Genomic DNA, 17,939 nt, shown 5'->3' with positions numbered 1-17,939 from the left:
CCTGGCCCCAGCTGACCTAACACCTCCTGCTAGGATCTTCCAGCTCAACCAGAGATGCTCTCACAGCCACCCTAACCCTATTCCCTTCGGCAAATTGATGGAGGTCAAGACAAGTACATGGGAGGTGGGAGGGGTCCCTCAGAAAGCAAGTGAGCTGCTTACGGTTTTCGAAGTAGAATCGGTGGAAATCCAGGCCTTCCACAAGGTTACCCAGAGCCTCGGGCTCAAAAGCAGTCATTCCAGGATCACACATCTTCCTGGGGAGCCGGGAAGGAGAGAGAAAAAGGAGAGGTTATCTCACCACTTCTGGTATGAGAGCCTGAAGAACCCAAAGGCCTTCTGCTCAGGATGGTTCCTTCAGGCTGAGGAGTGTCTACACCTGTGAGTAATTCCTGCAAAAATCTGACCTCATCCCTGCATTCTGCCCAACCCACCTCACCTCCTGCCCACTGGCTGCAGCCAGGACCCCACCAAAGCAGGGTGCATTCTCCATCAGTCACCCTCTGCAATTAAACCTCCTCAAACATTGCCATCTTCTTTACAAGAAAGGAAGACATCAGGGAAAAAACTCGTATTATCTGCTCTGTATCAAAATATCCCTGCTGCAATCCTCTGAGGCAGGGACGAAGACCTGCACTCACTCAGACATCACTAATTAAATCAGCCTTGGACACAGAAGAGGTGTACTCTGAACAGCATCAGCTCAGCAAGAAGAAATCATCTATGCTTCAGAGCAGCCTGTGGCAATCTGGATATAATGGATTCCATGGATGCAAACACTTCTTTCACCATAAATCACGTTTACAATTATTCCTCTTTCTGCAAACCAAAAATTGGGCTCATCTGTGACAGTGAGACCAAAGAGCTGTGGTCAGCTGAGCAGGAGAGCAGCATCAGGCTTGGAAACTGATGTCCCCTTCTCTTGCATGGTCTCCACTCTCCCCCACTACATCAACCTGGTCACCCTGCCCCGGGCAGCAGCGAAACCTCCTGGGCAGTATTGTAGGAGTCCCAGACCCCGGTCTGGGAGGCTGAGCCCTCACCCAGCCCAAACCTGCACTGGGCACACTCACGTGTAGGACTCGAAGTCTCCATTGCTTATTGCTTCAATCAGCTGCTCTGTGACTTTAATGATTTCTTGCTTCCGTACTGTTGGTTCAAAGAGAAAAGTGAAATAAAAGCATAAAACAAACCAGAAGTAGTTGCTGGTGTTACCATATCGGTGAGAGATCTTTGTCTCATCAGAAAAAGACCACAGGATGTGGGGTGACTTTGGAAACTGTACAGGGAAAAAGCAGGAGAGTGACTTGGGATAGAGATGTGGGGAAGGGCTCTTCATCTCCAGATTTTCAAAGTCAGGGAAAAACTGAAAACTTCTATAATTTTCTAAAGAACCAAAAGGTTAATCACCAAGTGGGAAGCTACCCTCAGCCCAAAAGTTGGGACAAGCTGGTCTTGGCTGAAAAGTGTTGCTAAGCTGAGACCCTTTACCCCATGAACTCACAGCAGAGGCCAGCTAGGGCAAGCTGGACCAAGGATGCTCTCACCTCCCTCTGAAATGGGAGGAGAGGGCCTCAGCAGGGAGGAGAACAAGTAAATGACATGTGCAGCCACACCAGGAGACACAAGAAGGGACCCTTCAAAGGGCACAGAACTGTGCATCTGCTGCCAGGGATTCCAGGCACTGGTGGTTCATCTGGGAAGGGATGGGCTGCAAGAGCAACTTTGGCTCCGAGGGATGCAGGAGGAGCCCTCAGAGGTAACCCTGGGCTTATTAACAACGCTCTGCTTCAAATGCAAATTGGCATCATGCTTGACTTTTTTTTCCTTTGCATTGTGACTAATGAAAGGAGAAGGAGCGTTCCTAGGAGTTGTTCAGAAAGGCGAGGGAATCCCATCACTTCCTGAGCACCACCTGCCTCCACATCCAGGCTCAGGGAGCCCCTCTCCAGGAGGACGAGTTGTCCCATTAGCTCTCATGTCAGGCCAAAGTCCATCTTACTTTGTGCCGAGATCACTTCATCGAGAGACTTTACAAATTAACACCGATAAATTATTCCCTGGGTTATTCTTAGAAAGCTGCCTCTGGCAGGCAGGCAGGCGGCAGACAGGGATTTCCCCTGGAGGCTTTTCCCGAAGGGACATTTATTTTAAAAGAGCAGCTGGGCTGCTATCCCTGCAGATTTCTGCCATTTCCACACCCGCTTTCAGGAAACATCCCTGGTCACAGGAGCACCCTGCTCCTCACCAGCAGTGCCCCAGCTGCTTTTGTCAGCAACCCAGCAGTAAAAACACCTGAGAAGTTAAAGCAACTTCTGAAGGGCCCTGAGGCAGCTCAGTGGTGGTGGGTTTTGCTGTAGCAAATATCTCGTGAGGGGTGGCCAGACCCATGGGCAGCCCTCCTAAACAACCTGCCCACCTTCCCGTGTGCCCCCACTGGTACCTTTGGTGTCTTCATCCTCAATGGTGGTGTTGGTGCTCTCCGACGATTCCTGAGCAAAGAACAGAAAGGAGAGATGGGGTGGTGAGAAGGGTCTTCTCCCTGTGACGGACGGAGCTCGTGTGTTCGACAGCCCCCCGAGTCCGACCCCACAGCGCTCAACTGTGCCAACAGACAGAAACCAAGGAAAACGCCAGCAGGTCCAACCTGTCCTCAACCACAGCTCTAGGGCAGCACTGGCAGAGCCCTCCCTGACCTCCACCCCTTGTTGCCAAGGGCACAAGAGGTGGGCTGTGGAGGGTCTCGTAGGAACGGCGCTGCCTTTCCTACCGACACCTGTGGGGACAGAGATGGGGGCAGGTCCAGGGGCCATGTGGTGGGTTCCTAGGAGCGTTGCCGGAGGGGCAGGGAGAGGGGCTGTGCAGGGGTGGAAGACACCATGTTGACTGTACAATAAAGAGAGAGATGTACAAATTAACAGCGAGGAGGAGCTGGGATGAGAAAGAGGGGACTGTGCAGGAGTGAGAGACCACACTGACCGCAGAGTAGGGAGAGAAATGTACAATAAAACAGTGCTTCCAAGACCCACATGGACCACTGAAGGCTGAGACACAGCTCTTTCAAGAAACAGCTGAGCACTACACAGATTTGGGGGGAGAGGGGTACTGACCCCCCGTCTCTCTCCGGGAGCCTCATCAAGGCAACTCTGCTAGCGGAGCTAGAGCAATGGCTCTGCTAGCTCTTCCCAGCAGAGCCTTGCTTGTGTATTACCCAGAAGACCCCGATGTAGGTTGGCAAGGTGTCCCATGACCATACAGTCCCCGCAGAGGCATGGAAGGTGTTTCTCCAAGGCTCCTTGGACCGATGCAGCCTGCAGACCTGAGTCAGGAGAACTGGGAGAAACGGCATGAGAACCCATCAGCAAGAACCAGGGCTGGCTTCCCACCAGCTGGTGGCCAGCAAGTGCCTGCACCAACCCTGTTAATGGGGTTTGTGGGTGATACGGCTTTGAGGATGTTCCCTCCAACCCCTCTGTCCCTTCTTCCCTACCCCGAGGTAACTTCCAAAAACGGGGGAAGCTGGAACATGTGGAGAGGCCCAGCAATATCGGCATTTAGGAAGACGAAGGACACTCACCATTAACTGAACGCTGGAACTGGACTTTCTTTTCTGGAAAAACAAGGAGAAGAGATGGAACAGGAAGAGACACAGAGTGAGAAAGGCTGAGAGCTGCACATGAAAGGCAGCAGCTCCTGAGCCACCCTTCTCAGTCCTCATGGAGGGGCAAACGAAAGGCGCCGAGGGACTCGTTGCTCCTGTGGGGATGTGCCGCCGGCCGCAGTGTTGGTGGTGACTTGTCAGCTCCCTCTCCACATTCCTGGCAGCACCTTTCTCTCCTGACCTGCCACAATCTCTGGGGCTGCTCATCCCAAGGACCTGGCTACTCCAAAAGGGAATCCTCTAGGAGTCAATGGCTGCTCTGGAGGCCTGTGACCAGGCCAGCAAGCTCACAGGAACAGAAGCGGGATACTGAAAAGCTAAGGCAGCTTCACCACAGCCCTGTGCCCAGCGTGAATGCTGTACTGACTTCTCTGGACCTGCTCTGGGTGCATCTGCTGATGGCACTGACCAGTGTGGAGACACTTCTTCAGGTTTAGCCTAGGACTAGACCAGTCCTGAGCTGACTGGTTTAAGGCCAGCAAGGCCTTAAGGCCCCAAGGCAGGCCCACAGTGTGGGAAGCAGTCCTGAGCATAGCTCCAGTGCTTTATATCAGGACTCCAAAGAGAAGACCTACACATTTATCTCCATCCTCGACCACTACCACTAGGCTTTAAGGTTTTTGGGATGGATGACCTCATATCCACTCTTCTGCTTGCAATCCCAAACTATTTCTGGACTCTCCTTCCTTACTATGCTCTGCTCCCCATCTCCATCTTTAATTTAGCTAGGAGAAAGGGGGACTTACATGCTGACCTCATACCCTTTCTGCACCTCTGGCTCCCAGGGAACAAATCCCAGTGTGCGTCAGGGAATACCAATGTGCAGAAATCAGAATCTGCAGTGCCAAATAACAAAGTGCTGTACCAGCATATTTAACGAGGCACCAGCTGTGCCTGCCCTGCAGAGGGAAAAGCAGCACACACTGTGCAAATCTCTTGGAAAAGTCCATGAGCGACCCATTAGGGTGCATGGGTGGGCTACAGCATAAAAACTGATGATATCCATTCCCCCTCATTGTTCCTTTCACATCCTAATTGGCTCCCACCAGCATCCTCAGTGAGTTTCTCCCTCTGCTACTGCTGCTCTCCCCTTCCTCGCTAGGTCATAGAATGATGGAATAACAGAATGGTTTGGATTGGAAGGGACCTTAAAGATCATCCAGTTCCTAGACCAGGTTGCTCAGAGCCCCATCTAACCTGGCCCTGAACACTTCCAGCGATGCGGTACCCACAGCTTCTCTGAGCAATCTGTTCCAGTGCCTCAGCACTCTCACAATAAATAATTTCTTCCTTATATCCAATCTAAACCTGCCCTCTGTGTGAAGCCATTCCCCCTTGTTCTATCACTCGATGCCCTTGTCCAAAGTCCCTCTCCAGCACTCTTGTAGCTCCTTTAGGCACTGGGCCATCTGTCAACTCTCACCCTTCCTTCACCAAAAAAAAGACATCCTAAAGGGCAGAGTGAGCTGCGGTATTTTGTCAGGAACCTCATGGAGAAAGGGAGCTACTGGAGCTGGGCTGTTGCAGGAAGGATTGGCAGCTTCTGCTACCCAAGGACATGAGACGGGGCAGCAAACTGCAGAAATTTCAGACGCAACAGAATGCAACACAAAGCAGTGACCGCGTCGAGTCTGGACATACAGTAACAGGATGCGACACGGGCAGTGAGCTCATCAGTTTAGGACGGGACAGGATGCGACACGGGGCAGTGATTCCATTAGTTTACAATGGGACAAGATGTGACACTACACAGGGCAGTGGAAGTATCATAGCTGCTGGGACCAGAGGACCTCCCACGGATCCCAGAGCAGGGCTCAAGGGGGATCTCTGGTCCCAGGAATGCTTTTAGTAGGTGAGGAACCTCCTCAGGAGGGTGAGTTTCAAGCTGTCTGAGCCTGGGCTGGCACCGTGCTGGTGTTGGAGGGCAGTGCAGACAGGCCGGAGGGCAGCTCCAGCTGCCTGCTGCCCACCAGCACAGCTTTGGGCAGGAAAGGCAGGGGTGGCTGCCTGGGACCTGCCTGCTCTCCTGGGGATGGCTAGTCCAGCATGTTACGCCAAGTGGGGACACAACTCTTCTGACAGTGACCCACACCACGTGGCCCTGCTCTGAGCAGGCAGGACCATTCCCTTCCCACCATCCCAACCACTCAAGGCAGGCTTCCAGGTTCCTACCTTGCTTTTCCAGCCAGTTAAAGAAGTTACCACTGCTCAGCAGTGTCCTAACATCTGCTGGTTGCCCAGTGGGCCTTTAGAGCTTCACCCACAACACCCAGCCTCCTTGTGCCCCCCTGAATGAGTCATGCTGCGGGTCCCCCCAGGCTGAGCATGGGAATGAGAGGTGGGGATGGTTATGCTGAAGGTGGACAACGCAAAGAAGCTGTTGGGAGTGAGCTTGTCTCTGCCTTGTCTTCTCCTCCTGCACCTTCCTGGCCATCTAGCCAAGCTGTCTCCCCTTTACTTTTTGGAAAGGGGGCAATAAAAAAGCAAATCCATTCTCAGAGCTTGTCCACACTCTTCAGAGGAGTGCTGGTGAGTAGATTGGACTCGGAATGAAGCCTCATGATCTGCTCCCTTCTCGCCAGCAAGGGCTGAGGGCTGGGAATGCAAACCAGCCTCTCTGATCCCGCTCTGAAACCAGACTCTCCTCACTGAGTTTCAGTGATGAGCCAGGAGGCTGTTCACCCAAATAAGCTATATTCCTACAATCGGAAATGCCTCTTTTCCCAGGATAATGTCTGCCCTCAAAGCTCCTTCGAAGTCCAACAGGGAGCATCATTAGCAAGTTGGGCTGGCAAATGGTTGTCTACCTCAACACAGAAATTCAAAGCTGTCTCTTTCTGCTGGAAAATTAGATTCAGGACTGTGCCTGATGAAGCCTCTTCATCCAGCAATCTCTCCTTTAATAGCTTAAAAATGCATCTTCTGTTTGCTCTCACCTGTGCTCCAGCAACCTGTACCAAGTCAGTACTACCTGTGGTGTCACATGTTAGGTGACTCTCAGAAGCAGCTGGGACCTCATAGCAGCAGAGGACAGGCCAGCAGTGGCTGGCACTTGGAGTGTTGTGACTACCATGGGATCTGCCAGCACCAGACCTATTAATTCTGTCCTGGGAGTCCCATGAAATCCTGATAGCACAAAGTAATGTCCTCTCAGAGCCATCCAGGCCATCAGCTTCATGCTGCAGAATAACACTGCATGGCCAGAGTGGCCTCTTGTGGAGCTGAGCTCAGGTTTGGAGGGTTGTGCATGGTCTCAGTCCTTGCAGGCTTCTCCTGTCCCAGCTGCTGGGTCTGGGAAGAGTGGGAGAAAGATATGCCATCCCTAGACCTCTGGCTTCACCAACCATTTGTACTCAGGAAGGAAGAAGCTGGCTGAGGGCTCTGCTCTTCCAAAACCCTGCACCCGTCACAGCCCAAAAGCTGGGTGCCTGCAAAAGGGTGGGAGAAGGTTCTGCAGGTTCTCCCAGCAGTGGGTCCCTATGGAGGAAGGAGAGCAGCCACTCTGCAGTCGGGCTCCCAAAGCTCTGCCTGACGATGGAGGATGTCACCACGATGGAGGATGTCACCACGCCAGCTCTCCCTTGCTGAGTGATCCATTGTATTCATGAAGGGAACAGGTAAGGAGAGAAAGACCCTCGCATGGACCATTCCTTCCTGCAGGAGGAGTTTGACAGAGCTCAATAAACACCACTATCCATCACATCTCCATGTCACCAGAAGCAGCAGAATTTTGCTGCCTCCTGGAGTCGCCTTGTCCTGGAGCAGAGTTGCGGCCCCACCTCGGAGGGGCTGATGAACCTGCATGCTCTGCAGCCCAAGAAACGAGATCCACTGAGCATCAGCTTGTTTTTAGAGAATCACCAAGCTATTTACTCTGTCGAAGCATCACCATGTTTCTTTTCTGTCTGCACTGGGCACAGGGGACAAGCAGCACTGCCAAGGGGGTTAAAAGCACCCATGTGTCACCCAGCAGCACACCAGCCCTCAGGACAAGATAGGACAGGAACTGGAGCCAGTCTCACCAGCTGCAGCAGGACCCCCATGCTGAGCGAGCAGGAGATGAGGCCACCCATCCCGCTAGATAGCTGCTGTTGAAGCCGTGGTTCTGGGCTGCAAAGCTGCCTCCTCCTGTCCCCTGTCCCGGTGCAGCTTCTGCCTCTCCCCCTCCCTGGGGGCAGCGAGGGACAAGCGCATTTTGCCGGCAATGAAACAGCAGCGAGCTCCCGCCGGGCACCCTCCAGCACCAGCCCACTCCCCGCGCCCGCTGCGCTGCAAAGCCTCCCGTGCGCTGCCTGTCCCGGCAGGAGCCCAGCCGGTGGCACGGGGACACACCGGGACAGCCGATCCAACAGCTGCCCTTTAAAGTGCAAGGTGTCGCGGGGACTGCACTGACCACGGGCACAGCACGGAGACCCCCACCGCCAGCAGGGCATGGAAACGCTCACCGCCGGCACGGCACAGAGACCCCCAGCACCGCCCCAGCAGCAGAGCGGCAGGCAGCAGAGGGCACCGGGGGTGGGCTTACCTTCACGCCGTCATTCTTCTTGTTGCCACCACTTTTGCCTCCTGGAGAGAGGAGGAAGGAGATTAGCAGAGCCAGGCAGGGCACCAAGACCAGGAGGGCGAGGATCAGCAGCATGGTGCCGGGTGCCAGGGCGGCAGGACCCCCAGGAGCGGCTGGTGGGGTTCTTCTCTCCGGCAACCCCCGGTGCAACCCGTGGGAGCTCAGGGGCGACCTTGCCAGCACTGTCCTGTCCTACCCCAGTGGCTCTTGGCCAGGGGCATGACCCGTGTCCTATCGTCACGCCAAGTCCCTGGGGCGGCTGGAGGGGGCCGGCTGGGCTGCCCGGCAGAGGCGGGCTCTGGCCGGGCGGTGCTGTTGACCCGGCGTGGTGCAGTGTGGAGAAATGGGCTGCCCGCCTGCCGCCCTCTAATTTTAGCCCCATGCTGCCGGGATCATGTGCTGCCGGCCCGCCGGCCCGACAGCTGCAAGCCCGCATTTTGACAAGGATGAAAAGCAGGCGCCTTCCCCTGTGCCCACCCACCGCTGCCGACACTGCCCTAGCCCCCCGGCTGCACAAACCAGCCCACTCCCCTGGACCCCCAGCGCAGGGGGGATCGGTGGAGCCCAGTGCCTGTTGCCCACCAGCCCTGCCGTGCCCGGGGAGAGTGCTGAGCCCTCGGGCCGTGCGTGGGATGGGCAGCACTAGGAGAGATGCTTTTGAACTTCCTGCCTTTTGATGCTTCCTGTCCGCCTCTCCCGGCCTGACATCGGATCCCCCCAGCTGCTGGACTCCTCCAGGGCCCGCCACAAGCGCTAAATGTGTCAGCACGATCCCCCCACGACAAATGCAGATACCAGCCCTGGCCACAGCCCTCTGCCCTGGCACCCCTGCCCACCTGCTACACCTGACACTCGGGGAGCCTCAGCAAAGCGCCCTGAAACACCCAACTAACCCCAAACAGCTGCCACCAGCCAGCTCAGCAGCGTGCAGGGCTTGGCTGGTGTGCCCCAGCCCTGTAGCACCGCCGCAGGGCCATCCCCAGCACTGGGGAAGGCTGGAGGTGACAGCAGGTGGATGAGCTGTGCAGTCACACGGCTCCATTTGGTTCCATGCCTGGGGAATCGCCTGTGAAATCCCATCTGCAGCGAGGTGTCCCCAGAGGGAACAGCTCTCAGGGAGAGCAGAGGGGCTTCTGGCTGCACTGAGACCTCTCCAGTGCACAGGCTGGGCTGCCATGCTCGGTCCTGTCACCGCAGCAGCCCTGGGAATGTAGGGAGACAGGAAGAGAGTGGGGACTCCTGCAGGATTAGCATCCACCTGCCTGGGGAGGGACCTGAGAGATCCTTCTGCCATCTGCCTGCAGTGGCACCCAGGGGCCTTTGCCTGCTCCCGATGCAGGGGATGCTCTCCCTGAGCCACAAACGTCTCTAGGAGGACACAAAACCAGCTGCTTGAGCTCTGGCTGCCCCCAGCACCCACATCCCCATCCCAGCACAAGCCAGATGGTTGGGTGCGTACAAACCCCAAAACCCTAAAGCATTGTGGATCACTGAGCCTCAACTAGACACCTTTTCTCTTGCATCCCAAGCCAGCAGCTAGCCTGGAGGTGACCTCTCCTGGAGGAGCACCCAAAGCCACACATCCCCAGAGGCACAAGGCTGCAGCTTCAGCCTCCCTGTGACACATGAGGCAAAGCCAGCTCTCCAGGGACCCTACAGATTTGCCCTGGGTATCCTGTAAGAAAGAAGATAAGTCCCAGAGACAGCACCTACCAGAGAAGTTCCTGGTGGCCAGCATGGTGGTGAGGATGGCTCCCTGAAAGACAAGGAAGGCAGAAGGAAAGGGTGTGCTGGGCCCCGGCCCCCTGCACCCTGCTGCTCCCCCCATCTCTGGGGGAGGAAAGCCCTGCTCAGCACCTGTCCCCCAGCCACTGGAAGGAAGGAAACTGGCCCACGGACTGATATTCTCCTCCTGCCATCAAAAGCAGCTCTCAGTATCTGACCCCATATCCCCAGCACCAGGGCATTGGGTTGCATTCTCCAAAACTGCCTTCCCTCCAAGATTAAAGGAATATTAAATATCTGCGGGGCACTTTTCAGTCTCATACTACCCTGTCCTAGATGAAGCACAACCCTACTGACTGGGGCCGGCAGCTGGCAACAAGGGAACCCACTGGGAGGGGAACAGGATTTAATTGTGATTAAAGCTGTGCCAGCTCAGAGCAGCAGGGCAGGGATTGCTCATGGGAGCCCACAAAGATCATCACCACAAAACAACATTCGTAAAAATCCTTCCCCTTCTCCAGTTGAGTCTACTAACTAGTTGCTCAGCATATAATGAGATTACTTTGGACTAATTGCTTACAGTAATGGATTACTATTTTGAAGCGCATGCCTGAACTAATTTGATTACTTGTCTAGCTGAAAAGTAATAATAGTTTATAGCCAGTTTCTTTGCTTGATAATCTTGTTAGTAGCCTGCAGCTGTACTGCTCTGTGCCACGCTGTGTTCAGGCCTGGAGCGCTGATGGCTCTGGCTGTGGCAAAGACCAGCCTCATCCTGCTCTGCAGGAGGCATTGTGATTTCCAGAGCCCACTCCCAGCGCCGTGCTGCCGGCTCACCCTTGGCAGCATGCAGGAGATAGGTGCCTCAGGGAGGTGCTCAAGCATCAGGGAGATGATGATTTTAGAGGAGTCCAGGCTGTGGCACACAGCAGCATCCAAGAAGGAAAAGGCTGTGTGGCTGCTGGGGTGGGTGAGCTTTTTGTCTGTCTGTGGATCACTTTATTTCTTGGCTGCAGAGTGTCTTGGCCATCAGGCAAAGGGTCTACTGTGCCTCTCAGGCCCGTGTCCAGCCCCAAAAAGAAGCTATCTTGACACTGACTCCAGTGCAAAATTCCTCATCCCAGTGTCCAATGTGACTCAGTGCTTTCCTTCACCATGGCTTTCTTCGAGCAGTTGGGAACCCCAGCCAGATGAAGCTGTCACCCCACTCTGTCTCTTTCCCCTTTTTCACAGTGGGGGTCCCCAAATGCCCATCACCCCCACACCACTGCCCAGAGACACCACCCTGTCATTTCCCACACAGGGAACAAGCCCATCAATGACCTGACTGTGCATTTAGCAGCCAGCTTGGACAGAGTTACCTTCAGCTTCCTCCGGGCGTTGAACTTCTTCAGACAGTCCACTGTCTCCTGCCTGTGCATGCATGACGCCACAGTGGCACGGTGCTGGGGGGAGAGAGAGCTGGCTCAGAGCAGTGCTGGGGGGAAGGGGCTCCCCCAGCCCCACTCTCACATGCACACACACGTGGAGTGTGTGATCTCCCATGGCCAAGGCACAGGCCAGAGCTGCCTGCAGCAGCAGCAGCAGATAAAAATTTAATGGGCAGTGGGAGATCGAAGCTTTGGAGTCAGCAGGATCTGCTCTGGTGGCGGGGGTGTGCGGAGAACTGGCTGCCCCCTGAGTTAACCCCTTGACTGACCAGCCATGTTTAGCAATGTGCTCAGGATTTGCACATGTGTGGTTAAGCCCACAGTCTTCTCCTGCCTTTAGGATCTGATTCCAGGCGAGAACCAGCAGCTGAAACAGCGGGATGCAGTGAAGGGTGGAGGGATTGCTGCTGGGGTGGATGGATGGATAAACACGAGCCTACTCCCATTGCCTCTGAAGAAAGACCCCCAGCACAGCGTGACACTGAGAAAGCAGCCTGTCCCCACCAGGGCTGGGAGCATGTGTGTCCCTCCCATCACCAGGTCCCCCAGGAACATGCTGTTTGCATTCACAAGCTTTTGTCTGCTGTAAAACCTCAGGGGAAATGCTCCTGAGAGAGCATTGGGAGGAACCGTGCCAGGAAACCATCTTCCCAGGATGGAGATAAGAGCTGGCAGCATATTTGATAATATGTGATCCCCGATGAGATGTTCTCCCCTTGTGAATCCCCACGTCTCTCTACCTTCGGGCCCAGCTCACCGATATCCAGGGGTGCTTCAGAGCCTCTGCTGCTGTGATGCGCTTGGATGGGTTTATGGTCAACATCTTGTTGATGAGATCTTTTGCTTCAGGAGTGACCGTGTCCCACTCAGGGGAGGGGAACTGCCAAAGCAAAGGGACCAGGGTGAGAGATGGCAGAGACCCCCTTGGCACTTGGGCTGCTTCTCCTGCAACTTGGGACTGGTTGGAGAAATGGTAGCAACTGGAAAGAGCTGCCAGGTAGAAAACTGAAGAGCAGGAGTGGAAGAAGAAAGCTGGAACACTTGGGACAAGACCTGTCTCTCCCACAAAGTGGGAACATGAAACAGGCCAATGTGTGCGCCTGGGCATGGCAACGTGGCCAACACTCTGCGACCAGGGCAGAGGAAAGCACTTGTTCCCACCTGTCTGAATTTGTCCTGGCTGCTCTTCTAGAGCAGCAGGCTGCAAGGCAGGGATAGCAGGAGAGAGAGGAGACTGTGAAAGGGGGCAGCAAGACAAACCCACTCACATCATAAGCCCCAGCCTTGATCTGCTGGTAGAGTCGGTGTTGGTCTTCATCCCAAAAGGGTGGGTACCCAACCAACAGAATGTAGAGGATGACACCTGCCCAGGAGAGGAGACAGGATCAGTGGGAGAGAATTCATTGCTGGAGGCTGGAGCATACACAGCCTGGGGACTGGTCAAACTCAAGCAGAGAAACAGATATTAGGGAAATATGAAGATTTGCTCACTGTTTAAAGAGCAAAAGGCTTGGTGGGTCCAGCTCTGTGCTAACGTGCTCAGCACCTGGGGAGGTTCAAGGCTCTGGCAGCCCACCATGCAGAGCCCAAAGTGGGTGCCGTGGCAGGGGTGGGTGATGATTCCTCCCCATCGTGGGTGGAAAAAGGCTCCCCTATGGCTGCAACTACACGGAGGCACTGCCTGACTCCACCAGCACCGGAGGGAAAAGAGGCAGCACCTCCCCTGACTGGGAGCTTTGGGTACATAGCAAGGGGGCTGAACCTTCAGAGAAGGGTGCCCCCGGACTGGGAGAGAGTGTGTTGCCCGGGGTAATGTGCCACCTCTTGGGTAAATCCTCCACCCTGACCTCCCTGAGATATGACTGGCAACTGCGACGTGGGGCATGCTGGATGAACATCCTGCCTCATCCCGCCCAGCCCAGCCCGCTCCCGGCATTCCAGCCCCGGTCTGACTTACCGCAAGCCCACAGATCCACGGCTTTGCCATAGGGGTCCTTCCGGAGCACCTCGGGGGAGAGGTATCCCGGGGTGCCGGCGAAACCTGGGACAGACAGCCCGTCACGCCCGCCCTCAGGCAGCCCCCGTCTCCGCACAGCTCAGCAGCGGGGAGTGGTCCCCGGGCGGGCATAGCGAGAGCCGAGAGTGCTGGCACATCCCGACCCGGTGGGACAGACACCCTCCTTCCAGAACCGTGTGTGACTCCCGAGGGCAGAGCAAACTGTGTCCTTCTGCCACTGCCAAACCCCAGAGGGTGCCTACGGCTGGAGCGTTCTGCTGTGCACTTCCAGAGCTTGGAAGAGGCTTTCCTCCCACCGGTCTGCCCCTGTTGCCGGCTTGTCCATCTCACCAGGACACCTCCATGACTCACAGAGTCCCTGTGGAGCTGTTTGCTCAACCTGCTCGTCCAGTGTACCTCCTGGGCTGGTGCTGCTGGGACTCTCCCATGACCCTGGGCTCGGGGTCCTGGAGCACCCCTGAACTAACATGCCAAGGAGGGCTGGAAGATACCCCACCTCAGGCCAGTCCTACTCACCAAACCACGCTTGCTGGTCCCCTTCCACCTCGATGGCGAGGCCAAAGTCAGCCAGCTTGACGGCAGCACCCTTCAGCTTGGATGCCAACAGCAGGTTCTCGGGCTGCAGAAGGAGATGGGGGTTGGAGAGGAGTGAAAACCCCCCAGGGGCTCTGCTACTGGCAGGGAGAGCTTCCCAGCATAGCACAGAGGAAGCTCTCAATGTGCTCCCTAACTGCTTTGACCTGCTCTTTGTCCTGGTGTCCCTGGATCCTTAGGGGACCATGGACTGCAAAGACCTCCCCACCCCATCTCCCTTTTTTCATTTCGCTCCGGAGCTGGTCTGTGCTCTGTGGGTTTCCCGCAGCCCTACACGTGTTCCTCCCTGCTGTTTCAGCAGCCCTGAAGGACTCTGAGCATTGTTCCACAGTGTTTTGCATCACAGATGGGGTCCCCTGTCCTCCCACAGGCACTCTCCCTGCAGCTCCTACCTTCAGATCCCGGTGAACCACCCCCATCTGGTGGCAGTGCAGGACGGCCTCCAGGATCTGCTGGATGCAGTGGCTGTGGGAGAGAGGAGAAAGCTCACACAAGTGGCCGGCGAGTTTTGTCAGACACTTCTATTCTAATGCATTTCACCCTTCTCCCCATCACACTTCCCACCAGCAGCCCTGCAGCACAGCTCAGCATCCCCCTCCACCAAAACCCACACACCTGTGGAGAGCAGTTCTAACCCAGTAAGAACCCAACAGAGCTGTTGGACACCCAGTAATGGTGAGCAGGAGCTTAGGGATCACAGCTGAGCCCGTGGGGACCCCACAGGAGCAACACTGGAGGTGGGGAGCTGCAGACCAACAGTGGAACAACAATGCCAGCAAAGATTTGGTCTCCAAACCCAGGCAGAGCAGATGTGCTCTGTGCAACCTTTGCTCCAGCCCCACTTCCCTGCTCTCCTCTAATGCAGGTGGCTCTGCTGTCTCTGCTTGCTTTATATCTAGTTCATTACATTCCAGCTCTGCTGCGTGCGTGAGACAGGAAGGGAAAAAGAGAGGCACTGATCGCTTCTGCTCCAAAACAGCTTGTGTGCAAGGCAGAAGGTCTTTATTTACATGTATTTTATTTTATTTGTGTGACACTAATAAGTGGATGGGCTGTAAGTGGATTCAGTGCAGGCAGCCCATTAAGTGAGATTGTTTTCTGCCTAGGAATAGAGGATATTTCCATGCAGAGAAGTAGTGTAGAGTTTACCACCCCCTTGGACATACATACAGGCTATGCTTAGCCTGGGGGTAAAGCCAAGAGGCACAGTGATATCTGGAGATTGGAGAGGGCCAGATCATGTCCCCTCAAAAGAATGGGACTAATACTGTCCCCTGGTCGAGCTCCAGTGACCAAAGGGGTGGCTGAAATGGCTCTGCAGCAAGGTACCTGGAAAGTGCCGGTGGGAGTGTGGAAAGGAGCAGGGCTCCAGCACAGCCTGTCTTGACTGCTCCTCCTCACTGCTTTCAAGCGGTAAATGCCAGAGAAACACTTGCAGATGGCTGGAATGCAGCTCCAAGGGGAAGGAGTGACATCCACAGGGTGTCCGTTCTATCATGGCCCTGGCTGGGCACCAGCCTGGTGTTGGGTTTCCTCCCTGCCAGCCTGGGGAGCCCTGGTGCCCGCAGACCAAGGAATCCTGATGCACCCAGACAAGGGAGCCCCCAACACCCTGTTCATTTACAGTGAGGTCAGATGTTGGCTATCCCAGCATGCTGGGGAATGAGGGTGCTGTGGGCACTGGCTGGGAGCCATCTGATTCTAAGTGCAAACCAGTCCTATGGCAGCACAGGCACTTCTTGGCACAGGAGTTGAGTGAGTTAGAAAGAGCATTTTGGGTGGGTTTGGGTTTTTTTTTGCACCACAGTTCTGGTCTATGAGTATGTGTTGCAGAGCGGCTGTAAAACACCTCCCAGCACAGAATGAGCTGGTGCTGCAGAAAGCCAGTCGTGTAGGACCCTGGGAGGGAGCAGCTTGTGGAAGAAGGGGACACCTGCTGTCCCCTCCACAGCCCGGCTCACCTGGCATCCGCTTCGCTGTAGTACTCCCTGGCCACAATGTCCTCAAACAGCTCCCCACCGGTGACCCTGCAAGAAGACAGGGGGTTGGATTGATTGACAGCACACTCAGCCCTGGCAAGCCCCCCCAAAAATGTCACTGCACCATGCATGGGGGGAGAATCGGGGGTGCAGCACAGGGACCTGCCCTCTGCCTGGCTTGGGGGGCCCAAGTTTGGTTCAAACCCAGCCTGCAGGAAGGGCTTGGGTGAGGTGGAGGTTGTGTCACCCCGGGGGAAGTGGGGAGCTGCCCGTGGGTTAGGGGATGCAGTGAACCATTACTCACAGGTCAAATATCAGGTAGTGGTGGCCCTCTTCGGAGATGCTGTCATGGAGCCTCACTGTAGCAGAGACAGAAGGGTTATGGGGTACACCTGGCTCCCACCCCGCTCCCTGGGAACGCCTTTGCTCCCCTTTGGGCACAAGCAGGAGCTGGGGAAGGGCACAGCAGGGCTATTCCTCTTGTTATTGCCACTGGCTGGGTGGGGGTCCCTGCTCACCAGGGGACCCCAGCCATGGCCCCAGCCTGGGGCAGTTGTGCGAGGCTCAAAGGTCACATCCAAATCGGGGACTGCTCCGGGGCTGTGCCTAGCCAAGGTTCCAGGCAGCTGCTGGGCTATCTTGGGCACCGGGCAGGCTGCAGGCATGGGTGTCCCCACTCCCATCAGGAGAAGTGCCCGAGGAGAGGGAGAGCTCAGCAGGGAGCTGAACTGACAACTCTGGCACTCAAGGGCCTTTTTTATTTTCTGCTCATGACCTTCCTTTTCTCCTTGGGAATCTCCAGAGGATGAATTTCCCCATCTCCTGGCACCCTCTCCCCTTGGGCATACCCCTCGCCAGGTACAGCCAGATACAAACCTGTCACCCTGCAGCTGCACGCTGGTTTTTCAGGCTCAGATCCCTTCTCACACTTACAGGCAGGTGTGCAGCAAGGGGACAGGCACAGAAACAGGTAGGGTGGATAAACAGAGAGTTGTCTAGCATCCTCTGTCCCCCACGTCATATTTTGTTTGATTCCCTTGAGGCTATGAATATTTAACGCTTCCTCTCTCTCACCTGGTTTCAGCCTGATGCAACTTTCAACATATTTATGTTGGGAGTGTTGGGAGGAAAAAAGAAACATTCAGTGAGAGATTTTGTGGGAAGTTTTACTCCTAGCCCCTTTTACTGCATCTAAATCAGCTGAGCCCTATATGGAAACATCCTCCAGACTCAGTGTGAGCCAGGGGAGATAACAACCCCAGCACCGAGTGCAGACGCTGCACTGTGTCACTCTTATCTGCCAGGCCAGCAAACACCACTTTGCTGGTCCTTCTCCCGTCTCCAAGCTCTGTGGGCAAATCCAGTGGCTGCCAAGAGCGTGTTGCCAGCAGCGTCATCTCATCTGGCCAAGGCACCGGGCAAATGAGGTCTGATGAGCTGGGCAGCATCTTTCCTGTCTGTCTCCCTTGTGGTCTTGACTACTGACACAACTTGCTCATCTTATTCCCCAATTATCCTTCCCCACTGCTGGCCTCTGCAGACATCCCCTGTGCTCCAGCATCTGCATCTGTTCTGTTTTTCTCCAACATACAATCCCAGCTTTTCTGCCTTCCTCTGCTGGAAGAAACATATTTCCTCCTGTTTCATGTCACCTGGGAGGGATTTGAGAGTATCACGCCTGGGATCCCACAGAAGCCAAAGTGTTCTCGGGGGGATTAGGTGAGTTCAGTGTAGATAGGACCAGCATAGTCATAAGCAAATGGTCTGGATACGTTCCCTGCTTGGGGAAGTCCCAAAGCCTGTGGCTGCCAGGAGCAAAGAAGGTATAAGAGGGAGCAGCTGCTCTAAATATAGCCTGATCCTACAAGTATCTGTTACTGACCATAACAAGAGAGAGCTGTGCCAGCCAAACCACTCCAGCTCCAAGCCGAGAGCCAAGGCAGGAGCAGGACACAGCTTCAGGAATGAG

The 17,939-nt window shown here is 55.3% G+C and overlaps 1 protein-coding gene across 1 annotated transcript in view; it reads right to left on the bottom strand.

Annotated features, from left to right (window-relative positions):
* CAMK2A (calcium/calmodulin dependent protein kinase II alpha) overlaps nt 1-17,939 on the bottom strand; it is a 31,187-nt gene that overhangs the window by 2,463 nt on the left and 10,785 nt on the right. The window contains exons 4-17 of the mRNA XM_069028866.1: nt 16,275-16,329; nt 15,953-16,018; nt 14,384-14,456; nt 13,914-14,016; nt 13,338-13,421; nt 12,649-12,743; nt 12,138-12,260; nt 11,312-11,395; nt 9,939-9,981; nt 8,187-8,227; nt 3,578-3,610; nt 2,444-2,492; nt 1,074-1,149; nt 163-257 (exon numbers count right to left, since the gene is read on the bottom strand). Coding sequence (XP_068884967.1) covers nt 163-257; nt 1,074-1,149; nt 2,444-2,492; nt 3,578-3,610; nt 8,187-8,227; nt 9,939-9,981; nt 11,312-11,395; nt 12,138-12,260; nt 12,649-12,743; nt 13,338-13,421; nt 13,914-14,016; nt 14,384-14,456; nt 15,953-16,018; nt 16,275-16,329 — 1,020 coding nt within the window. The remainder of the gene's footprint in view (nt 1-162; nt 258-1,073; nt 1,150-2,443; nt 2,493-3,577; nt 3,611-8,186; nt 8,228-9,938; nt 9,982-11,311; nt 11,396-12,137; nt 12,261-12,648; nt 12,744-13,337; nt 13,422-13,913; nt 14,017-14,383; nt 14,457-15,952; nt 16,019-16,274; nt 16,330-17,939) is intronic.

Source organism: Aphelocoma coerulescens, chromosome 13 (genome assembly GCF_041296385.1).
Source record: "Aphelocoma coerulescens isolate FSJ_1873_10779 chromosome 13, UR_Acoe_1.0, whole genome shotgun sequence".
NCBI lineage: Eukaryota > Metazoa > Chordata > Aves > Passeriformes > Corvidae > Aphelocoma > Aphelocoma coerulescens.
The sequence above is the reverse complement of the archived record's forward strand: the minus strand, read 5'-3'. Positions and strand labels throughout refer to the sequence as shown.